This window comes from Nicotiana tabacum, chromosome 23, assembly GCF_000715075.1.
Source record: "Nicotiana tabacum cultivar K326 chromosome 23, ASM71507v2, whole genome shotgun sequence".
Classification (NCBI taxonomy): Eukaryota; Viridiplantae; Streptophyta; class Magnoliopsida; order Solanales; family Solanaceae; genus Nicotiana; species Nicotiana tabacum.
In genome coordinates this window covers 14427207-14444595 of record NC_134102.1, presented here as the reverse complement: position 1 = coordinate 14444595, position 17389 = coordinate 14427207, and the positions used below count along the sequence as shown (strand labels likewise).

Genomic DNA, 17389 nt, shown 5'->3' with positions numbered 1-17389 from the left:
CTCTCTCTCTCTCTCTCTCTCTCTCTCCGTCTATCTACTCTCCTTATCTGTTTTTTTCCCCCATTTTTTCTTCATTTGATGTTCACTGTTTTTATGCTTTCTTATTGTATAGAGTTTTAATGGAATTCATCAATGGATTTCAATCGTTTTAACTTAGCAATTTCCTTTCATGTTGCACAATTGGTGTTCAAATTGAAATTGTCAATCAATAAATTTTGAAGGTGTTTGACTCTCCACCATTGACAGTCAATAAAAAGCTTTGAAATCGAATTTGGGTTTTTAAAAACCGTTATTTGTTTGGAATGTGTGTTATTACAAACAATTGAGAATATTATTTGGAGTTTATATCTCAATTTTGAGGTTGTTTTGGTGAAGATTAGACTTGATTTTGGCTGAATTTCAGATTGAAACTCGAAGAAGAAGAAGAAGAACACATGACATACAATATACTTACGAAATTGTAGTAAAGTTGTATTATAATTGTATTCTGTTGTAGTTATATATATATTTTTTATTTGAATATTGTATGAAAATTGAAAAATAATTATATAATGTATGAATCGTTGTATAAAATTTGTATTTAAGTTATCAATACTGTCTTTTTACATAAAGTTATTGATATGTATCAAAATTGTATTAAGAGAGTAAGTTTTGATTGGAATTTTAGAGAGGAAAAAGCACACACCACGGACAAAATATATACAAATCAGATACCAAATATATACAAAAGACATATTGTATAAAATTCATATAAAAATTATTTTTAACTTGTATGATATTGCAGTTGTATTTAATTGGGTAGAAATAATGTATGAAAGTTGTAGATAAGTTGTATAATATATAATTAGTTGTATGAATACTATGTATGTTGTTGTAGATATTCAAATTTGTATTAAATTTGTACGAAATTTATTTTTAATTTATATTTTGATGTACCATATATTGTTCTTTTCTCAGTTGATTTTATCAACTCTGAAGTCCGAGGAGATACTAAATTTTGTTCAGCAGCAACATTCGATGTAGGTTTTCCGTCGCCTGCTTTTAGAGTATTACCTTCTTACTATGCTTACTATGCCTCGTTTATACTATGTTCATGTGTGACAATGCCCGTTATTTCTGATAAAATTATTGACTAAATTGATGGTTCATCTTATTCCCATATTGACAGTCGTTTGTTGAAGACATTTAAACTTATGCGAATTAGTGTATTCTGTCAATATATGAACATAATATTCCCTTTTTGATGGTGATCGGCAGATCTGCACCCGATTAATCAAATTTAGAACAATCTTTAATTGACGAGACATGCCTTTTCTGTTCAATAGTATGTATGTGAAACTATTTTGATGTTATAGCCTTTGTTTTCAATCAAATTGAATTAGATCCTAAATTTTTTACAAGTTTAACGATCGATATTTGTTTGCAAAAGAGGCCTTACTAATCTCTGGGTTTTTGGATTTATTTATCCTTGCATGGGCAATATATAATAATTATGTTCTATTTATGTAACTAGGCCGTTTTCATAATTGAATATAGAGGGGAGAGAGGAGAAGAAAAATAAAAAGGGTGTAACTAAATCCCTTGATTGAAGGCACTAATAATGGATTGCGAGCCTTTTAAGGTAGAATGTATATAATTTGTAAGTAATTCTTGTTTATGGCGGATAATATACAAAATTAGAACAATTTTGATAAATAAGTTTCAAATAGTGTATAGGAACGAAAACATTTGTAAAGCCTCAAATTTGGGGGTTCCTCAAGCTTGAGAGACTAGGAATGCTTTCAAAAGTGATCATATTCAAGAAGTCATGGATAATATGAATATTCATATTATCTGCCGGTTAACCTTTATGAGTCGGGTCAGATAATTTATCCTCTTTTGCATTACCCTTTTCAACCCGCCCATATCCAATCTGACCCGCCAGTTTGCCACCCCTATTTGAAACTATATTGAGAATGTAGAAGAAATAAAGCTTTATATTAAGGGAAGACTATTTGACCCTCCGTTCTACTTTAGTGGAGCTAAATGATGCTAAATATTTCATAATTATTTGATAGCATGATAAAAATGGTAATTTAAACTACTTGACCCGTCTATATCCGATCTGACCCGTCCGTTTGCAATCCCTATTTGAAACTATATTGAGAATGTAGAAGAAATAAAACTTTGTATTAAGGGAAGACTATTTGATCTTCCGTTCTACTTTAGTGGAGTTAAATGATCAGCTTTTCACCTATAGTATTAGTTTAAGTTTTATGCACTAACGGGATAAAAGTTTTATTCAATTACTTATAAAGTAACTAAAGCTAAATTTTCATAATTATTTGATAGCATGATAAAAATAGTAATCAACCTATTATAATAGGTTAAACTAGGCTGATAGTGTGAAAAATCTTTAAACTTTATGAGTATATAGCTTAAATCTTTGCCCAAACTTTGCTTAGATAAAAATAGAAGGTTCAAAATGAGTCGAATAGCGGGTTATAACTTAACCTTCCCAACATGACCTATCCCCCCTCCTCTTTTATTTAGTTACTATTTCTTTTGAAAATGAAGAAGTGAAAATTAATATATTTTTTCTTAAATTTCTCTGCTTAAGTTCTTCCAAAGTTCACATCATTTTCAATTTCCAAATTTGATTTTGTATGATTGGATTTGGATTGCATTTTGACTGTTAAGTCACACTGTTGTGCCCATTTTGACCCAATAATTTGATAAATTATTTTGAACTCAACCCGTTAAATCAAGTCAACATGTAAACAGAAAAAATTAAAATTTTGTAAAACAATTAGAGATTTTTAGTAGTTCTCATCAAATATGAACAATAAAAGAAATAGAAAAGAAAATGAGGAAGATAGAACAAGACAAAGCGAAAAAAGATCCAAACAAACATGCGGGTTTGTAGCAAGACCTTTTCACTTTAAATACGTGGATTTGAGTTATATTCACGTTATAAATAGTTTTATACATTACTGTTGTACTTTTAAAGTGTCACAGTAGATTAGTTACTATCTTGTGGAAAAAAGAAAAGATTTAGTTACCATCTATAAGACTTTAACATGTTACAAATTAATATTTATTATAAATATTTACTCTTAAATTTCTTACTAGTAATTGATTGTGTAAATATTTTAAAATTTCTAATACTTAGAGTTAGGGCCGGCTCTAACCTTATCACAAGTCAGGCTAGTGCCTTAGCCCCCAAATTTAGGGGACTCCATTTTTTAGAAATAATAGGTTCATACGTATTTTAAAAAATAATAGGTTCATACGAATTTGACCCTCAAAATTCTTTAACAAATGAATGATAAATATTCTATTTTCATTTATAAAAATATGAAGATTGAGAATAACTCAAATAACGAGGCATAATATTATAAATTTACTAATTGAAATCATCATCATGGTGAATATCATTAATTTCTTTTATGAAGTTTGTATTTTCACTTGCTATTGATTTTCATATCTTAGTTCTATGTCTCTCAAGCTTATCGGTCTTTTATTATTTTTCTATTTGAAAGCAAATTTATAGTTATTTACGAAGGACTAATATTTTAAATTATAATATTGATATAGTTATTGGTTATTTACTTTTAGGGAGGTAAACTGTATATTTTGATAATATATTTACAGAATTGCAGTTTTTAATTGTTTGACAATTAAGACATTATAGTTTATACACCTCTCCTTGTGCCTCCGCCTATTAAAACAATGGTCATAACATTTACGTGGAAATGGTAAAAGGTATATATTACGTAATCAATTACCAATATATATATATATTACGTAATCAAGTAGAGATTATGATGATTGGAGGTCAGTCAATGACTAGGCATATCTTCCAAATTCTAAGGCCCAATCATTTTTTTTCATTTCCCATATATAATATCACAGCAAAACTGGATATTTTATTCATCTCATCACTATCTTTTCTACTACACACAATGAATAAAACAAAACAAACTCAGACACAATTTGTTCTGTATAATTGTCTGTTGTTGTTCTTCATTTTGTTGGTATTAACAAAAGCTGAACCAGTTGGATATGGATATACTGTCCGATCAGTAGGCGTTGACTCCTCTGGAAAGACATTGACTGCTCATCTTCAACTCATCAAAAGTTCTTCTGTTTTTGGACCTGACATTCAAAATCTCACACTTACTGCCTGGTAATTTTGAAACTCTCTGTTTATAATTACATCTTTATTAATGAAATTTCATCACTTTAAGTCTTAAGTTCTTTGGGATTGAAATTTGGAAGTTGATGTTTTGAGTGGTGGACTCGGTTGAGTTGGTTCTTGATTAGGTGGACTCTTTTGGGGTTCAAAGTAAAGTCAATGGTTTAACATGTTGAATTGTGTGTACTTGTTATTTATATTATGCTTCAATATGCCCCTTACGTGACTTGAGCAGAGTCTATCTAAAACAACATCTCTATCTTCACAAAATAAGTGTAAGGTTTGCGTATACATTATACTCCTCAGATCCCACTTGTGGGATTACACTCGGATTGTTGTTGTTGTTGTACGTCCCTTACATGTTGGCTTGATTCTTTTTTCAAGGATCCACTACGTGGAAATACATTTTTGCGTTTTGGGTAGCGGTGAGATTTGAACCCAAGACGTCTGTTTGCCTGATATCATGTTGAAGCGTGTGAGCACCTCATCTAAAAATTAAGCTATTAGAGACAGTAAATTGCCATTTCTCAGTTCTAAATAACTGCTCCTTTTTGTTGTTTTTTTTGTGTTAGAATTTTTTACACCATGAGTCTTTTTAGTATCAAAAAATCTTTGTGATTTTGATTTAGATACTAGTTGTGGTCTGACAATTTGGATTCTCACCTAACTAGTACAATATCTATGATTGAATATAGAAATGTGCAGAATCAGACTGAACTGCATTGGGCATTCAGTTTCAGTAATGTTATGAGGTTAGCCTTTTCTGTAATATAAAAGATGATTAATGGACTGTCTTGTTTTACATGTTGATCGATTCTTCAGCTTTGAGACAAAAGATCGTTTAAGAGTCAGGATTACGGATGCAGATCATGAAAGATGGGAAGTTCCACAAGAATTTATCCCCCGCGAAACTCATTCTTTCCCCCGCAGCTCCCTTTTGGAGAAACATTCTTATTTCTCACTTCCATTATCAGAGGACACACATTATTTCCATACAGATACCATTTCAGACCTTATTTTCACTCTCTACAACACCACCCCTTTTGGCTTTACTATCAAACGTCGCTCCTCAGGTGACATTCTTTTTGACACCTCGCCTAAAAGTAACTCTCCGGACACGTTCCTTATCTTCAAGGACCAGTACCTTCAACTGTCCTCTTCATTGCCCGCCAATAGGTCATCTATATATGGCCTCGGTGAGCATACCAAGAGAACGTTTAAGCTCAAACATAATCAGACATTAACTCTTTGGGATGCTGATATTGCTAGTGCCAATGTTGATCTCAACTTGTATGGCTCCCATCCTTTTTACATGGACGTCAGGTCTAATCCTGGCGCGGGGAGTACTCACGGAGTCTTGTTATTCAATAGCAATGGGATGGATATCGTATATGCTGGTGATCGAATTACCTACAAAGTGATTGGAGGGGTCATTGACCTGTATTTCTTTGCTGGTCCTGTGCCGGAGAAGGTCATGGAGCAGTACACGGAGCTCATTGGCCGCCCTGCACCCATGCCTTACTGGTCTTTTGGTGAGTAATTTATACGTGTGAATTACCTTGTCTTGTTGAGTTTATTCTTGTTATGTTGGTTTCCATTGGTTGCTGCGATTAGTTCTTGATTCTGTGGTGGTGGTTTCGGTCTATGACTAATTATAAAATTGTTAAGCTAGGCTTCATTTCTACTCAGGAAAAAACTAGATGCTTCTTTTCTACTGTTGAAAGCTATAATCCTGCCACCATTTTGTGTTGTTTTATTTCTTTCTTCTTTTGTTTGTAGCTTGACATGAGTTCTTGACATTGTTTCTTCATGCATCTATTGCAATCTTTATTCACAGGCTTTCACCAATGCCGATATGGCTATAAAAGTATTACTGAAGTTGAGAATGTGGTAGCGCGCTATGCAAAATCTCAGATCCCTCTTGAGGTCATGTGGACAGATATTGATTATATGGACGGCTATAAGGATTTCACAGTTGATCCGATTAATTTCCCACTTGACCGGATGAAGAAATTTGTTGATAAACTTCATCAAGATGGCCAGAAATTTGTTCTCATATTGGATCCAGGTGAGTTTTGACATATTGAATTTTCTTGTTTCTGTTGATATTTATACTTAAATTGGGGTAGAAGTTGAGAAAATTCCAAAGGCGTTGGGACAAATGACTTAATCAAAGCACTCTTGTTTCTTTATTGATCCCAACACTTTGGTCACAGGGATCAGTATAAATAGCTCGTATGAGACTTATAAGAGAGGTATGGAAGCAGATGTTTTCATCAAACGCGATGGTGTCCCTTATCTTGGCGAAGTTTGGCCTGGAAAAGTCTACTTTCCTGATTTCATAAATCCCAAAGCCAGAGTCTTCTGGAGTACTGAAATCAAAATTTTCCATGAAAGTCTCCCCGTTGACGGGCTCTGGCTTGATATGAACGAGTTATCTAACTTCATTTCTTCTCCTCCAAGCCCATCTTCTACTCTTGACAATCCTCCTTATAAGATCAATAACTCGGGAAGCTTACGTCCAATCAACGAGAAGACTGTCCCAGCAACATCAGTACATTATGGGAACACCTTAGAGTACAATGTTCATAACCTCTATGGATTCCTCGAAGCTAAAACGACCAATGCTGCTTTAGTCGACATTACTGGTAAAAGGCCATTTATACTTAGCAGATCTACATTTGTGGGTGCTGGAAAGTACACAGCGCATTGGACTGGAGATAATGCTGCAACTTGGGATGACTTGGCTTATAGTATTCCTAGCATTTTAAATTCTGGATTGTTTGGAATTCCCATGGTTGGAGCTGATATATGTGGCTTTGGTAAAAATACAACTGAGGAACTTTGCCGCCGTTGGATTCAGGTACATGTTCTGTTTTCTTTAAAGAAGTTTTTTGCATATATCAGGAGTTTATTATTTCTGTTTGACAGTTCAAAAGTCATGCACAATTCATTACCCATCACTGCATACGATATCTTATTCTTCTACTTTGTGCCTCCTGCTCCAATGTATAATCTAAGGCAGAGATGGATTCAGGATTTAAGCTCTATGGCTTCAACCTTTAAGGTTCTTGTTATTGAATCACTGTAGGTTCATACCTACTATGTTTTGCAATTTTAGTGAGTTTTTATACATAAGTACTGGGTCCAGATAAACCCGACAATGCAACACTGCATCCGCCTCTAATCCAGGGAGTCTGCTATTTCCACTAATAGTGTTGGCATATTAGTGCAGAGTGCTATGCAGTCTGTTGGTTTTCATAAGTATCACTTTACTTGTAATGCTATTTCCTTAAAATACTCTTATAGAAGCTGATGTTCATATGTTAATATCAACGTCTCGTCAAATGTAGCTAGGTGCATTTTATCCCTTTTCAAGGGATCACTCTGAAAAGTTTAGTATCCATCAAGAGTTATATATCTGGGATTCAGTAGCTGCAACAGCTAGAAAGGTTCTTGGACTTCGCTATCGGCTCTTACCATACTTCTACACGCTAATGTTTGAGGCGCATTCTAGAGGCGTTCCTATAGCACGGCCAATTTTCTTTTCATTTCCTGAGGATGCAAACACTTATGATATTGACTCTCAGTTTCTCATTGGTAAGGGGTTAATGATATCGCCAGTGCTAATATCTGGAGCGGTTTCAGTTAATGCATATTTTCCGTCTGGAACCTGGTTCAACCTCTTTAACTATTCAAACTACGTGAATATGAAGTCCGGTAACTACATCAACCTTGCTGCACCTTCTGATCATATCAACGTACACCTTCGAGAAGGAAATATTCTGGCAATGCAAGGAGAAGCAATGACAACAAGGGCAGCTCGGGACACTCCATTCGAACTTCTTGTTGCCATCAGCGACAAGGGAAATAGTTCAGGCGAAGTTTACTTGGACGATGGAGAAGAAGTTGAAATGGGAGGAAAGGGTGGAAAGTGGAGCTTAGTGAGATTTCACAGTGGTATTGTAAACAGTAAGTTATATCTCAAATCAGAGGTTGTGAATGAAGAGTTTGCTATGAGTAAGAATTGGACAATACACAAAGTGACTTTTCTTGGACTGAAGAAAAGGGTGACTAGAATAAGTGCAAATAAGTTGACCTCTAAAATGGTAGGCAAGAGACATATATACTCAAGAACTAGAACAAACTTTGACAGAAGTACATCTGGTGTTTTAGAGATGTCAGGTCTATCAGTTCTGATTGGCAAAGAATTTAGTCTTGAGCTAACACTTGCCAAATAAGAACAGCAATGAGTGAATCTTCCTAATGTAGAAACATGGAAAATAAAGCATAGTTTTTATCTGTTCTCATTTCCTGATGAAATGATAAATCATGTAATAGTTGAAACTGAGAAATCAATAAATATTTGGTGAAGATGTCAGCTGTCTGATTGTTTGAAAATGTATACTGTTTGACAATAAGTTCACCACCTATTGTTTTTTCTTGACAAAATGAAGATCGATTTCTTTAACATGGCGCGAGCATGCTGAACATGAACCACATGATCAATATTCAATAGTCATATAGATTCTGCTAATTTTATCACAATGAATGATATAATGGGTCAGCCCGGTGCACAAAGTATTTCGCGTTCACGCAGGGTCTGGGGAAGGGTCGCACCCCAAGGGGTGTAATGTACGCTTGAACCCGTGACGTATAGGTCACACAAAGACAATTTTACCGTTGCTCCAAGCTCCCCTTCATCACGATCAATGATATTTAGATAACAAAATGATAGGCCAAGTTCCTGGAACAATGGCTAAAACCATAAAGTCTCAGCTATGGCAGTAGAAAAAAGCCCAATATTCAGCTTTAGAAGTAGAACAAGAAACAGTGGATTGTTTCATAGCTACCTAAGAATTAAATAGAGCAATTGAAACAACACTAAGTGATCGCAGAACGATGAGTATCCGGACAACTAGGACAATACAATATTTGAATTGTTGATAGATCCAATATTTACAATAGATTAGGGAATATTAGTAACTTATAAGTTGTACAATACAGTCAAATCGAACAAGAGAAATATTATTAAACAACACCAAACAATAAACTCATTCGAAATATATAACAGAATATAATATGGTATGAAATAATACATTATGAAATGACGAAAAAATAATATCAGTCCGAATAGGTTGTAAAAAAAAAGGTATGATATTTTGCCATTTTTCTTCCTAAATTTAATCCCTTGGCTAGATGTGAATAAGCTTGTATGTGTAGTACACGGGATGGTGAGCACGAGCAGCATTAAATTGCATAAAATATTAGTAATTACTGGTGGCCTGGATTTCCTTCAAACTTGTACCTACAATTATTTTGTTCAGCAACTGTCACAGAACACTGGACTCCAAAATATCAATTATTGGGTTGAACATTAATATATACCTTTAATCTATTTTGTAGTGAGTTTAATTGCTATTGTTATTAAATTAAGTGATTGTTGTTATTATACAAGATAAATTTGTTGGCTTTGAACCAATACTTTAATGCTATTTTGATTAATATGAAAGATATTATTTGGAAAACTTTCTTGAGAGGAGAAATGTAATTACATTATTTGACCACTTGAGTAGTGGTTCTTTTCTTCATCGTCTTGTAACTTGTCTTCAAATAAATCCAATAAGGTTGTGTTTGGTATGAACAAAAATATAGAAACTTTCTCTCAGTATTCAACACTATCTAAAAAGTATAAACAATTTCAAATGGACTATTGGAGAAAAACATAAGCAAAAAAGGTCGGTTTTCCCTTTTTAATGAAAAATGTTTTTTATTTGATTCCAGGAAATGACTGAAAGAAGCAAAATTGAGGACTCTTAATGCATTCAACAAAGAAATGAGTACACAACAATTTCCACTGAAGAATAAGTAAACTGAACTACAAACAACAGCTTTTGAATTCAAAGTTCATCTCTACTGAAACCATTTTAAAAATAGCAGCCTCCATTTTTTCTCTTTAGGGCAAGAGGCTGTAATAGGTAGAACTCGGGACTCTGTTTAGGCCTGATCATTCAACAGAATATTATAAGCAAAAGTACGGCACCTCACTTGGGCAACCCGGTATCAGGGTTGAGAAGAGCTTGACTTTCGTCGCTTATCAAAACTGGACCTCTACCAGGTCTTGTGCATATGAAGTAGCTAATTTCGCCCTTACATTTCTGAACTGGAACCTTGTCCTTAATTTCTGGAGGTGGAGGCAATGCTTCCACATCCTTTATCTCCGGAATTCCAGCATCCTTCAGTATTGATTTATCACCTATGACGTAGCTGGAGAGAAAAGAAAGAAGAAGAAGGGAGAAGCAGTGAATATCATCGGTACCATAGGGTCCAAATCATATTCTTTCTATGATTACGCAAAAACTATCAAAATTTTGATAGCGGCTGTACCTGTTTAAATCCGTTTCTGAATTTGGAGGGAAGTGGAAGAGCAGCCTCTGGAGTAGAAGTGCAGCAGACGTTCTGTTACGTGCAATTAGAACTGCATTTGGCCCCGCATCAAAAGTATATGCAACCTGGCAACATTTTTATACTTAGTAACGAACAACAAGACCATATCATTGTATGTAAACCTACTTTAAAAGTCAAACTAGGAAGGCAATAGGTCTTCCAGATGCAATATGTAAACTGAAAAATTAGACTCCAAAAATACAACTTAGCCAAACACTCAATTGTCACTCGGAGCGGAAAAAGGCTTGGAGCGGAGAGATGTTCTTGTATTGCTTGATATAGTGTCAAGATCTCAGTGGTAATTGATATTATGAAGTAACTGAAAAGCAGTAATCTCAAACTAGCTCAAGACCAGGGAGAAATCAGTTGGAACATAACACAGTTTGCAAAGTCGTCAAAGTAGATTGAATTGAGGAGAGGATGCAATATACTTCAGAAAATGAAACAAAAATTCCAGTTCAGAAGGATAATCACTATTCTGTCTCAAGTATCGTTGGGTGTGGGAACAAAGTCTCACATTGGTAGCTGAACACATTGGGAGTCTACATATAAGGTGTACGGATCTCTTAATAGTGTGAGGCCTTTTGAGGAAAACCGTGTGGGCTTGGCCCAAAGCAGACAATATCATATCATGTTAAGAGTGTCATTGGGCCGTTTTAGCCCAACAAATGGTTTCAGAGCCTAGGATTAGCGAGACGAGTATGGTGATGGCAGGATGATGGCGTGCGGCTCGGTTTCTTTACCCTTACGAGCTTAGAGACATGCACACAAAAAGAAGCTAGTTGCGGGCTTCGGTTGCCATAAATACTCCGGGGATGTGGGTGGCACATAGTGAATCTCGGAAATTGACTTGTGGATCGTGATAATGGGCCACGTGGAACTTAGTTCGAGGGGAAACCCGTGAATCGTGGTAGTGGGCCATGTGGAACTTAGTTCGAGGGGAGATTGTTGGGTGTGTGAACAAAGCCCCACATTGGTAGCTGAAAAGATTGGGCGTCCACATATAAGGTCTATGGATCTCTTAATGATGAGAGGCCTTTTAGGGAAAACTGTGCGGGCTTGGCCCAAAGCGGACAATATCATACCATGTTAAGAGTATCATTAGGCGTTTTAGCCCAACAAGTATCTAATATCCAAAATTCTAGCTCAAGTATTTAATTCTATGACAAATTTCTCGGGCAAAATAAATAGAAGGTAACAACTCTTGCACTTGTGTTCTTTTACACGGTTAATAGAGAATTTTTCATGGATGAACACAATCATGCAACTATGCATTCAAAAAAGATTATGGTAAAGTAGAAAAACCTGTGGAGTTCCTTCTGAACGGTTCCATTTCTCAACACAGCTGATTATCCTGAAAATTGAACACACCATTAAGACTTACTTTCTCCTATTCTCGACATTATTAAAAAAATATCAGGTTCAACTTTTTTTTTTTAAAGAAAAGAAGTTCCGCAAACACCTCATTTTAGTAGCTTGACGTTTAGAACTTACCTATGAGATGTGTCATTCATGTAAAATATAGGAGGGCTAGTATCCAGGCAGACTGCATGAAACTGATTGCTGTCTGCACAAGTCAAGTGAGTGAAAGTTGCAAAATCACGTTTTTGTATGGCTTCTTCCATCTGAATTATTCGCTTTGGCACTACTTCCTGAAAAATCCCAATACAAGAATGAAAAGTCATACTTCTATTAAAACTCTCACCAATTGGGAGGTTAACTTAAAGAACTACGTGAAAATGCCTGAAAGATTTTCAGGACACTATTTGAAGATGCAGAACCCAAATGCAAACAAGAGAAATACCTTTGCCCTGTGTTCTATCAGCGCACTGGTTTCAACAGTCTCAAGCATTCCCGAGGTGCTACTTGTTTCCTTCTGCCGTGAGCTCACCTGAAAATACAGCCAAAACATTCAAAAAGAATCAAATTTTTTGACATGCTTTGGAAGAAAAATAAACACAAAACTGTCCCAATGGTCAAATTTATATGATCGATTTCAGTGAACTTCAAAAATCCATAGTGAAGAATGTGCAGATGAGTTAAGAGGGGGTTGGCATAAAATTGTGAAGAAATGAAATAAAAAGTAAAAGTTGAAACTGGACAGAGGGGAAACTGTAAGATGACTACTAGAAATGAGAAGAAAATAAATTAAGGAGCAGGTAAAAGTAATTGGTCCGAGTATACAAATTGGTGACCTTATAGTTTAAGTGTTAGTTGTCATGACAAAAACAGCAGAAAACTAGGTTTTCCTTGCTTTCTATATCCAGTATAGCACAATGGGTCTGGTTACGGCAGCTCTGAGAAAACAATTTCTAAAACAAGGATCTTCCAAGATGTCAAACATCAAGATTTTCTTTTTGTTTTTGCTAAGTCCCAATGAGTGCAGTTCCAATAGGATAGATTGACATCACTTCTCCATATTATTATCTCTGAAAAAATCTCAGATACACAAAAGTAATGCTTAGACAAGATTTCAGAGAAAAAGAAAGATGACACCAAAAGGAACAAGAAACAGGAAGTGTTACTATGAATTTCCCTTTTCATATTGTGAATACGCAGGAGGAAGATGAGAGAGATGTTTTCTTTCCCCGAAAGTCTAGCAGCGATATAAATTGCTTAACTTTTTGACAAACAATGATAATGTGGATGGAGAAGTACATACCACGGCAATGATGATGACAAGCTCATCCCAGTGTTTCTCATCTACAAGTTGAATAGCAACGCTATCGCTTCCATTTTCCTCCTGCACATATCAACAATAGTGAGAAGATAAGATATTTGTTGAGAGAAGCACAAGACAGGGACTTATAAACCAGACGTACTTTTCCCATAACCCACTTAACAAATCCTCCATATAAGCTTCGACAAGCACTTCCTGAACCTTGCCTGAAGTGAATAAACAAAGTTGTCATTTTGACCTATTTATGTGAGCTATGAGCTATAACATCTCAGTTATCATAGGGTAACCTAATAAACAAGACCAATGGAATAGAGAAAGTAAGAAAATATGAGTAGAATTCACTATAGTCCTATCTAGTTAATTGGACTAAATAGGATTAACAAAATACAACCCAACAAGCTAATTACAACTGACATAATCTACCTGGCTATGGCAGAAAGCTTCCCGTTGTCCTCTTGCACATTCATTAACTTTGCAAGGGAATAAACTACATAGAGAAAGTAGAAATTAGTTGTATCCATCTCAGAAGCCTTAGAAGAATAAGATTGAAGAAAGCAAAGATTCAGGAAAAAGGAGAGAATTAGGTAAAAAAAAAAAACAATAGCACTTGAAGAAAAAACTAATTCCACAAGTAATGTAGTATATTATATACTTATCAACACAAAAATCAAAATATGGGCTCACTTAGATCAATTGTTTACTCATTGTCGTCGTAATTTCGTTACATATTTAAATAAGGAATGAATTTAAAATGAAAATATGCAAACAAAAGATAAATGGAATATAGACAAAATATTTACCAACTCTTACACACTTATATACCATAGGTGGAATCTAGTACCACTAACTCATCCAATACATGAACTAAAAAGGGGGTTGGAACCCAAACAAGCTCAAATGCACAGATAGGATGCGCTAAAGAATTTATAAGAAAGGGAAAGGTATCCTATTAGTAGAAATTAGCAAGTATCTCTATAGTTCCACTAACAAGTCCATTCTTTTGATGACCACATACAAGATATCACAGCTAAAATAATAAGTTACCAGAAAAACCAGTTGCAAGAAAAAGGAAATGGTAAAAGGAAGCTCCAATCGATTTGAATTAGCATCACGGGAGCCAACATTACTCGACTAAATTGTACTATATGTGCGGTGAGAAAATTAGAAAACCATAAGGCATTACATAATGGACAGCATATGATCAAATAAAAGCTTGCAATTTTCAATTAACTAAATAGTTCTGTCACTTAAAAACTATTTTCTTCTCAAGAAACATGGAACACTACAGATAGGTCCAAAGGCATTCCAAGAGAGGAACACCCAGAAAAGAGAAATGCAGAACTTGAACAAAAGAGCTAGAAAACGTACTTAACTTTCTGAACTAGAAAGAATGAATTACTTTTTGTTTGCTTTGAAGTCAAATCACAGATTGAGATTCAGGCAAGCCTTAAAAAATCCATTTCAGATATTGTGAACTCCAATACAGCTCATATTATAACAAATAAGGTAAAATCAAACAATTCCAAAAGCTTCCATCCCACACAAGTTATGACGCATATATACAAGAACATTTATACAAATATTTGTCAGATAAGGTCGATATCTTCATCTCCTGCAGCCACTGTTTTCATAGAGGACTAAATTCTAAAACAGGAAAGTAATCATTCCTTTTCAATATTCATCATGATCCTTGGTCTTTAAACTCAACAGCCAATAGAATATCAAACAAACGAAATAGTGAAGCGACAAAAAGAATTTAGAATTTAAGTAACAAAGAAATGGTTAGCAGTACCTAGGCAGGCAAAGCCAGCAGCTGAGGAGGCCAAACCCGCAGCAGTAGGAAAATTATTATAAGAAGCAATATGTACATGCAGGTTCTCCCAATCGTTTTTCGTGATCTTGATACCCCTCTTCTCATCCTCAACATCATTAGCACGAGCACGAATTTCCCTAAGACAGTTTTGGTATCTGCCACCAGAGAGGGATATTTCCTAAAGCGACCGACAAAAGCAAAATTAGAAAGGATCAAAGGATTCCTAGAAATAAAATGGATGAAGGAGGAATCCCCACGAGCTCAGTTTTCTAAAACTAAGATAGTATGATTGCACTTTCGAGGATCTTAATTTTCCTTACTGCTATATTTACTATGTTGTAGCAAAAAACGAAGAAGATGATCAAAGATTTGACCAACGGTGGAACTAATAAGGCATATTGGATCACTAAATCTGTGCATAGGTAAAAGAATAATCATACATTCACTACTCTCAACCCCAAAGGGGAAAATAGGTAAATTAGCAAATAAATTCAAGCAACAATGAAGACTCAGTATGAAATGGAGCCCAGTTCCCTACTCCTTATTAAAACCTCCTTGATTCTACTACATGTAATCACACAAATAGACACTCAAAAGGTTGCACTATTACAGCATAACAGCCTAGAATCTAGCATGTAGCAGCTAAAAGCGAATCCTGACCAATATTTACACTCTTAAGTACTACTATTCTTTTCCATATTACATGACAATCTTTCCTTTTTAGTGAGTTAAAAAAACCTCACCTTTCTATATATGGGAACTTTTTACCATTAAACTTTTCAATTTACCTTTAAAGGAATAACTTTACAACTATGGAAATGTCGTGCCATGTTTAAAACCACGAGTTCTAAGGGTACTTTTGGTATGTGCGAAAAATTCGTTCTTCCTTAAATTCCATGTCCAGTCAAAAAATACTACAAAAAATAAAATGGAGGGAGTAAGATTTTCCAATAGAGTTTAAATTCTATGTATTGACAATATAAAAAATATTTACGCAACTAAGTCACTTAAAAGACAATTTCATATAACTCTATTTAATAACGTCGACTAGTAACCTAGAACAAATGGCAACTTTTTTCTTTTTTATTACATCTGGGGATGCTACGCTACTATGATCCACCTCAAATATAAAAGGCGGAGAGCTCGCCAAGTAAGCTAACCTTCAACACGAATATATGGTAACTAAGCTGCTATAACATGTTAAATTACACTGATGGGTCATTACAAAAAAAAGGGCAGCCCGGTGCACTAAGCTCCCGCTATGCGCGGGGTCCGGGAAGGGCCGGACCACAAGGTCTATTGTAAGCAGCCTTACCTTGCATTTCTGCAAGATACTGTTTCAACGGCTCAAACCCGTGAACTCCCGATCACGTGACAACAACAATTTTACCAGTTACGCCAAGGCTCCCTTCACGCAATTCATTACACTATCACTATATATAACTTAAATCCTTTCCAAATCACAAAAACCAATTCACATTAGCTCACTAGAATAAATAATGACTAAAATTCACAAATTAAAATTAAAAAAGAGTGAAGTTATGTTTTACCTTGCCATTAAGCCACATGCGATCTTGATTAAAAGCAGGGCTAACAGCAACAGTGGTAGTGGTACAAAGGTGAGCAGGATCAAGGGTTACACTAATACTATCATTAATAGCAAGAATTAGATTCTCATCCCTTTTTCCCCAATACTTTATCACCGCTATGTTAGTGGGTGTCTGCGCCGTTACCATAAGCACCCATTTTTGGGATTCCTCCGCCATGCCAAAGAAAATGATTGCAAGAAAGTATTTAGGATTGGATTGGATCACACACAAAAAGGGAATTTATGTGGGGATTTCTGAAATTTATGGTATTGTGTTTGTTGTTTCTACATATTTATAAGTGAGCTGGAATGCAGAGGACAAAAATTCAAGACCACCTCTTATAGTGTTTATATTTATATTATTTTTTGACATTTTTGGGATTCGTTAGTCATGCCCAAAAAAAAGATTGAAAGACTGGTTATTTTTGAAATTAAATCTCTGATATTTTCTGCATTATTTCTACTCCTTTTTTTGGGTAACTAATTGTATTTTATTAATCACCAAAGAGTCAATTACAAAACCATAGCTAACAGGTAATTAGGCAATGTAACTCACTGCAACAGGTCACCAGAAGGATAAAAACAGGTAATTATCCATAAAAATGATTATTAACCTAAAAAATAAGGCAATGTCACTCATTACAACAAGTTAAAATATTAATAAATCATTAATTCTTTATCTTT

The 17389-nt window shown here is 34.9% G+C and overlaps 2 protein-coding genes across 2 annotated transcripts; one reads left to right on the top strand and one right to left on the bottom strand.

Moving 5' to 3' along the window:
• Nucleotides 1-3862: 3862 nt before the first annotated feature.
• Nucleotides 3863-8578, top strand: LOC107763450 (alpha-glucosidase). Its single transcript, XM_016581936.2, has 5 exons — nucleotides 3863-4168; nucleotides 5000-5709; nucleotides 6015-6245; nucleotides 6394-7040; nucleotides 7531-8578. Exons 1-5 carry the CDS (start codon nucleotides 3945-3947, stop codon nucleotides 8416-8418), a joined length of 2700 nt encoding a protein of 899 aa, XP_016437422.2. The 5' UTR covers nucleotides 3863-3944; the 3' UTR covers nucleotides 8419-8578.
• Nucleotides 8579-9983: 1405 nt separating this feature from the next.
• LOC107763449 (diphosphomevalonate decarboxylase 2) lies at nucleotides 9984-17018 on the bottom strand. Its single transcript, XM_016581935.2, has 10 exons — nucleotides 16668-17018; nucleotides 15097-15295; nucleotides 13728-13791; nucleotides 13447-13510; nucleotides 13287-13367; nucleotides 12429-12515; nucleotides 12119-12276; nucleotides 11930-11978; nucleotides 10565-10689; nucleotides 9984-10444 (listed from the first exon to the last, which is right to left on the bottom strand). The coding sequence occupies exons 1-10, from the start codon at nucleotides 16881-16883 to the stop codon at nucleotides 10222-10224; spliced, it is 1266 nt and encodes a 421-aa protein (XP_016437421.1). The 5' UTR covers nucleotides 16884-17018; the 3' UTR covers nucleotides 9984-10221.
• Between the last annotated feature and the right edge of the window lie 371 nt (nucleotides 17019-17389).

Bases quoted from the DNA above. Each gene is read 5' to 3' on its own strand.
- LOC107763449 (XM_016581935.2), bottom strand. From the start codon at position 16,883: ATGGCGGAGGAATCCCAAAAATGGGTGCTTATGGTAACGGCGCAGACA. The intron at 12,277-12,428 runs GTATTTCTCTTG...GGGATTTTTCAG, and splicing joins TGATAGAACACAGGGCAAAG to GAAGTAGTGCCAAAGCGAAT. The intron at 11,979-12,118 runs GTAAGTTCTAAA...TTCAATTTTCAG, and splicing joins ATGAATGACACATCTCATAG to GATAATCAGCTGTGTTGAGA.
- LOC107763450 (XM_016581936.2), top strand. From the start codon at position 3,945: ATGAATAAAACAAAACAAACTCAGACACAATTTGTTCTGTATAATTGT. The intron at 6,246-6,393 runs GTGAGTTTTGAC...CTTTGGTCACAG, and splicing joins TGTTCTCATATTGGATCCAG to GGATCAGTATAAATAGCTCG. The intron at 7,041-7,530 runs GTACATGTTCTG...CGTCAAATGTAG, and splicing joins TTTGCCGCCGTTGGATTCAG to CTAGGTGCATTTTATCCCTT.